The sequence below is a fragment of the Squalius cephalus genome (genome assembly GCF_949319135.1).
Source record: "Squalius cephalus genome assembly, chromosome: 18".
In the NCBI taxonomy this organism is placed as follows: Eukaryota; Metazoa; Chordata; class Actinopteri; order Cypriniformes; family Leuciscidae; genus Squalius; species Squalius cephalus.
Window position 1 is genome coordinate 36,594,350 of NC_137139.1, and position 8,253 is coordinate 36,602,602.

The 8,253-nt window shown below is 39.9% G+C and overlaps 1 protein-coding gene across 1 annotated transcript in view; it reads right to left on the bottom strand.

Annotated features, from left to right (window-relative positions):
- Nucleotides 1-352: 352 nt before the first annotated feature.
- The window catches only part of cntrob (centrobin, centrosomal BRCA2 interacting protein), a 36,365-nt gene continuing 28,464 nt past the window's right edge, over nucleotides 353-8,253 (bottom strand). The window contains exon 19 of the mRNA XM_079850215.1: nucleotides 353-497. Within this exon, the coding sequence (XP_079706341.1) occupies nucleotides 420-497 (78 nt within the window). The 3' untranslated portion in view covers nucleotides 353-419. The remainder of the gene's footprint in view (nucleotides 498-8,253) is intronic.

Genomic DNA, 8,253 nt, shown 5'->3' on the forward strand with positions numbered 1-8,253 from the left:
ATATACAAGATTATTTAAAGTTATTTTTGTATAACATGTATGTTCAAATTGTTGTTTTGCATATCCTGAATCAGGTTGTAACACTAAATCTTCTAAAGCAATTATTAATTAGAATTAAATAAAGTGTTTCTTTTATTGCCTCGAATGAATGCGTGAGGTTCTGCGGTGTCAGGGTGACGAGCACACACTCATCATGTGTGAAAAAATACGAAAACACACTTAGTAAGACACTAAGACACACACTTAGTCTCACACTCTCTCTCACACACACACACACACACACACACACACACACACACACACACACACACACACACACACACACACACAACTTGAAATGAAAAAACAAAGTGCTTTAAGAATGAGTTTTTATTTGAAATATCATAAAGCACATAAATAAATGAGTAAAACAATGAAGTTCATCTCCAGACTCTGTGAGATCCTCCTCTGCGGCCGGAAGATCTTCTGCTCTGAGCGGGACGAGACGAGACGCGCGCCTGAAACACACACACACACACACACACACACACACACACACACACACACACACACACACACACACACACACACACACACACACACACACACACACACACACACACACACACACGCGTCTGGTTCACTATCTTTGTGGGGACTCTCCATAGACGTAATGGTTTTTATACCGTACAAACTGTACATTCTATCCCCTTACACTGCCCCTGCCCCTAAACCTGCCCATCACACACACACACACACACACACACACACACACACACACACACACACACACTGCCCCTGCCCCTAAACCTGCCCATCACACACACACACACACGCACACACACACTGCCCCTGCCCCTAAACCTGCCCATCACACACACACACACACACACACACACACACACACACACACACACACACACACACACACACACACACACACACACACACACACACACACACACACACACACACACACACACGCACACACACACTGCCCCTGCCCCTAAACCTGCCCATCACAGGAAACATTCTGCATTTTTACTTTCTCAAAACAACTCATCCTGTGTGATTTATAAGCCTTTTGAAAAGTGGGGACCGCTGGCTGGTGATGTAGGTGATCTCAGGTTTTACTATTCTTATGGGGACATTTGGTCCCCACAATGTAATATAAACAAGGGCACACATCACACACACACACAAACACACACACACACGCTGACCTTCTGAAACACACTGATCTGCTCAGATCCACAGGATGCTCTGAGCCAATCAGCCGAGCCGCAAACATCATGTGACTGATGAGGTCAATAAATTAGAAAAATAAAACAAATATATAATTACAGTAAAATGGTCTATTTAATAAAAATAATAACTTATTTTTAATATATTATATTTATTAATAATAATAATGATTTATTTAACTTATTTAATAGTAAAAAAACAATACTAATATTAATGGATGTCTAAATTAGATTTAAATTTCATTTTCAAAGGTTAAACCAAATTTCATGTCAAAGGTTTTTATTTCGGTGTAAAACGGAGTTTGTGTTTTATTGGTTTATTATTACACGGTTCTGAGGAATACTTGATACTTGACACTCGCTATACACTCGCTATACGCTATACACTCGCTATACGCTCGCTATACACTATACACTCGCTATACACTATACACTCGCTATACACTATACACTCGCTATACACTATACACTATACACTCGCTATACTCTCGCTATACGCTATACACTCGCTATACGCTCGCTATACACTATACGCTATACACTCGCTATACACTCGCTATACACTATACACTCGCTATACACTATACACTCGCTATACACTATACACTCGCTATACGCTATACACTCGCTATACGCTATACACTCGCTATACGCTATACACTCGCTATACACTCGCTATACACTCACTATACACTATACACTCGCTATACACTCGCTATACACTCACTATACACTATACACTCGCTATACACTCGCTATACACTATACACTCGCTATACGCTATACACTCGCTATACGCTCGCTATACACTCGCTATACGCTCGCTATACGCTCGCTATACGCTCGCTATACGCTCGCTATACACTCGCTATACACTCGCTATACACTATACACTCGCTATACACTATACACTCGCTATACACTATACACTCGCTATACACTATACACTCGCTATACACTCGCTATACACTCGCTATACACTCGCTATACACTATACGCTCGCTATACACTCGCTATACACTCGCTATACACTCGCTATACACTATATATACACTATATATACACTATATATACACTATATATACACTCGCTATACACTATATATACACACTCGCTATACACTCGCTATACACTCGCTATACACTCGCTATACACTATATATACACTCGCTATACACTATATATACACTCGCTATACACTCGCTATACACTATACACTCACTATACGCTCGCTATACACTCGCTATACACTATACACTCGCTATACACTCGCTATACACTATATATACACTATATATACACTCGCTATACACTATATATACACTCGCTATACACTCGCTATACACTCGCTATACACTATACACTCACTATACGCTCGCTATACGCTCGCTATACGCTCGCTATACACTCGCTATACACTCGCTATACACTATATACTCGCTATACGCTCGCTATACACTATATACTCGCTATACACTCGCTATACACTTGCTATACACTTGCTATACACTATACACTCGCTATACACTATATACTCGCTATGCACTATATACTCGCTATACGCTCGCTATACACTCGCTATAAACTATACACTCGCTATACACTCGCTATACACTATACACTCGCTATATGCTCGCTATACACTATACTCTCGCTATACACTCGCTATACACTCGCTATACACTCGCTATACACTATACACTCGCTATACTCTCGCTATACACTATACACTCGCTATACACTTGCTATACGATATGATTTATATCATATAAATGATTTGTGTCAAAATGTAACAAATGCTAAGTGTCATTTTTATGCGGACGATACTGTTTTGTATTGTTCTGCTCCAGCCTTGACAAGTGCTATAGAGGATCTGCAATCTGCCTTTATAATTATTCAGAAGAATCTTCAGAAATTGAGACTTGTACTAAACTCTGATAAAACTAAAATGATGTGCTTTTCTAAATCAAGGAAAACAGAAAATGCTTGTCAAATCACTACATTAGATGAGAAAGTAATTGAACGAGTATCAGTCTATAAATATCTTGGTTTCCTTTTAGAAGAAAATTTGTCCTTCAAACAGCATATAGAGGGTCTAACAAAAAAATTAAGAGTAAAGTTGGGTTTCTATTATAGAAACAAAGGCTGTTTCTCTTTTAGTACGAGAAAAACACTTATACAAACAACATTTATGTCAATGCTGGATTATGGGGATATTTTATATATGCATGCAAACAAATCTTCTTTGAAAATGCTGGATTCAGTATATCATGCAGCACTAAGATTTGTGACTAATTCCAATTTTCGTACTCATCATTGCAACTTGTATGAGAGTGTTGGTTGGCCATCTCTGCACAATCGCAGGCTGGAACACTGGTATATTTTTCTTTTTAAGGCCATACTTTGTAAACTGCCTCCTTATTTATGTTCTCTTCTGACTCTTAAAGTCTCTACCAGGAAATGTAATCTTAGATCATATGGGCAAATCATGTATGATATCCCACGAACGCGAACTGTCTTCGGTGAAAGTGCTTTTAAAGTTTTTGCACCGTTTTCTTGGTATAAATTGCAGAATAAGCTCAAATTTGATTATTTACCGACAATGACACAATTTAAAATGAGGATAAAGAACTATTTGAGTACTAAATGCACATGTACTGTTACTGAGTGCTGCTGGTGAATATGTTGAGATGATGTTAAACTGCCAAAATGTCTTTTTCTGTTAAATGTTTGTATATGTATTTTTAAATGGAACTATTATTCTGCCGTCTTGGCCAGGACTCCCTTGAAAAAGAGATTCTGAATCTCAATGGGATTATTTCCTGGTAAAATAAAGGTAAATAAAAATAAATACGCTCGTTATACACTCGCTATACACTCGCTATACACTATACACTCGCTATACACTATACACTATACACTCGCTATACTCTCGCTATACACTATACACTCGCTATACACTCGCTATACACTATACACTCGCTATACGCTCGCTATACACTATACACTCGCTATACACTATATACTCACTATACGCTCGCTATACACTATACACTCGCTATACACTATACACTCGCTATACGCTATACACTATACACTCACTATACGCTCGCTATACGCTCGCTATACACTATACACTCGCTATACACTATATACTCGCTATACGCTCGCTATACACTATACACTCGCTATACACTATACACTCGCTATACGCTATACACTCACTATACACTCGCTATACGCTCGCTATACACTATACACTCGCTATACACTCGCTATACACTCGCTATACACTATACACTCGCTATACACTCGCTATACACTCGCTATACACTCGCTATACACTCGCTGTACACTCGCTGTACACTCGCTGTACACTCGCTGTACACTCGCTATACACTCGCTATACACTATACACTCGCTATACACTCGCTATACACTCGCTATACACTCGCTATACACTCGCTATACACTCGCTATACACTCGCTATACACTATACACTCACTATACGCTCGCTATACGCTCGCTATACGCTCGCTATACACTCGCTATACACTCGCTATACACTCGCTATACACTTGCTATACACTATACACTCGCTATACACTATATACTCGCTATACGCTCGCTATACACTATACACTCGCTATAAACTATACACTCGCTATACACTATACACTCGATATATGCTCGCTATACACTATACACTCGCTATACACTCGCTATACACTAGCTATACACTAGCTATACACTATACACTCGCTATACTCACTATACACTTGCTATACGCTCGTTATACACTCGCTATACACTCGCTATACACTATACACTCGCTATACACTATACACTCGCTATACTCTCGCTATACACTATACACTCGCTATACACTCGCTATACGCTCGCTATACACTATACACTCGCTATACACTATATACTCGCTATACGCTCGCTATACACTATACACTCGCTATAAACTATACACTCGCTATACACTCGCTATACACTATACACTCGCTATATGCTCGCTATACACTATACACTCGCTATACACTCGCTATACACTATACACTCGCTATACACTATACACTCGCTATACACTCGCTATACTCTCGCTATACACTATACACTCGCTATACACTTGCTATACGCTCGTTATACACTCGCTATACGCTTGCTATATGCTCGCTATACATTATACACTCGCTATACACTCGCTATGCACTCGCTATACATTATACACTCGCTATACACTCGCTATACGCTATACACTCGCTATACACTTGCTATACGCTCGTTATACACTCGCTATACACTCGCTATACGCTTGCTATATGCTCGCTATACATTATACACTCGCTATACCCTCGCTATACACTCGCTATACACTCGCTATACACTATACACTCGCTATACACTATACACTCGCTATACACTCGCTATGCACTCGCTATACATTATACACTCGCTATACACTCGCTATACGCTATACACTCGCTATACACTTGCTATACGCTCGTTATACACTCGCTATACACTCGCTATACGCTTGCTATATGCTCGCTATACATTATACACTCGCTATACCCTCGCTATACACTCGCTATACACTCGCTATACACTATACACTCGCTATACACTATACACTCGCTATACACTATACACTATACACTCGCTATACGCTCGCTATACACTATACACTCGCTATACACTATACACTCGCTATACACTATACACTCGCTATACACTCGTTATACACTCGCTATACACTCGCTATACGCTTGCTATATGCTCGCTATACATTATACACTCGCTATACACTCGCTATACACTCGCTATACACTATACACTCGCTATACACTCGCTATACACTCGCTATACACTCGCTATACACTCGCTATCCGCTTGCTATATGCTCGCTATACATTATACACTCGCTATACACTCGCTATACACTCGCTATACACTCGCTATACGCTCGCTATACACTATACACTCGCTATACACTCGCTATACGCTCGCTATACACTATACACTCGCTATACGCTCGCTATACACTCGCTATACACTATACACTCGCTATATGCTCGCTATACACTATACACTCGCTATACACTCGCTATACACTATACACTCGCTATACACTCGCTATACACTCGCTATACACTCGCTATACACTCGCTATACACTATACACTCCTACACTATACACTCGCTATACACTATACACTCGCTACACACTCGCTATACACTATACACTCGCTATACACTTGCTATACGCTCGTTATACACTCGCTATACGCTCGTTATACACTCGCTATACGCTCGTTATACACTCGCTATACACTTGCTATATGCTCGCTATACATTATACACTCGCTATACACTCGCTATACACTCGCTATACACTCGCTATACACTATACGCTCGCTATATGCTCGCTATACGCTTGCTATATGCTCGCTATACATTATACACTCGCTATACACTCGCTATACACTCGCTATACACTCGCTATACACTCGCTATACGCTATACACTCGCTATACACTATATACTATACACTCGCTATACACTCGCTATAAGCTCGCTATACACTATACACTCGCTATACACTCGCTATACGCTCGCTATACACTATACACTCGCTATATGCTCGCTATACACTATACACTCACTATACACTCGCTATACACTCACTATACACTCACTATACACTCACTATACACTCGCTACACACTCGCTATACACTATACACTCGCTACACACTCGCTATACACTATACACTCGCTATACACTTGCTATACGCTCGTTATACACTCGCTATACACTTGCTATATGCTCGCTATACATTATACACTCGCTATACACTCGCTATACACTATACACTCGCTATACACTATACACTCGCTATACACTATACGCTCGCTATACACTATACGCTCGCTATACGCTCGCTATACGCTCGCTATACGCTATACACTCGCTATACACTCGCTATACACTCGCTATACACTCACTATATGCTCGCTATACACTATACACTCGCTATATACTATACACTCGCTATACGCTCACTATATGCTTGCTATACACTATACACTCGCTATACGCTCACTATACACTATACACTCGCTATACGCTCGCTATACACTATACACTCGCTATACGCTCGCTATTCGCTATACACTCGCTATACACTCGCTATACACTATACACTCGCTATACACTCGCTATACACTCGCTATACACTATACACTCGCTATACACTATACACTCGCTATACACTATACACTCACTATACACTATACACTCACTATACGCTCGCTATACACTATACACTCGCTATACACTCGCTATACACTCGCTATACACTATACACTCACTATACGCTCGCTATACACTATACACTCGCTATACACTATACACTCGCTATACACTATACACTCGCTATACGCTCGCTATACACTATACACTCGCTATACGCTCGCTATACACTCGCTATACACTATACACTCGCTATACGCTATACACTCGCTATACGCTCTCGAAGAATGGGTTTTCCTCGTGGAAGTTCTGCTTTTGTTGAGCTAATAATATATTAAAATCGAATCAATATTTTGTGTACAGTTATTTAATTATGCCATCCAGTATCATGGACTCGCTCTCTCGTTTCATACAAACGTTAATAATTTTGCCAATAAAAGCCATTTTGTGAGTATTGTTTTGTTCACTGTTGGATTATAAGTTACAAACAGGCACTATTTTAAAACCGTTTAATCTGAAATCAATATCTCTGATCTCCATAATTATTTATGTGGTGAAATGCTGTGTAATAAGTGTTATGACTGTAAACCGTATCTCTTTAATGTCCGTCTAGTTTGATCTCGCAGCTGAAACTGCTCTCTCCGCGAAGCTCTGCGTTTAAAGAGCTGATCAAATATTTCAACTCAGATCAATAATATCGTGTCTAATTATGTATTTATGTGCAAGTATCCGTGTAATAAGCGGGATAATGTTAATCCAGCCGGTTG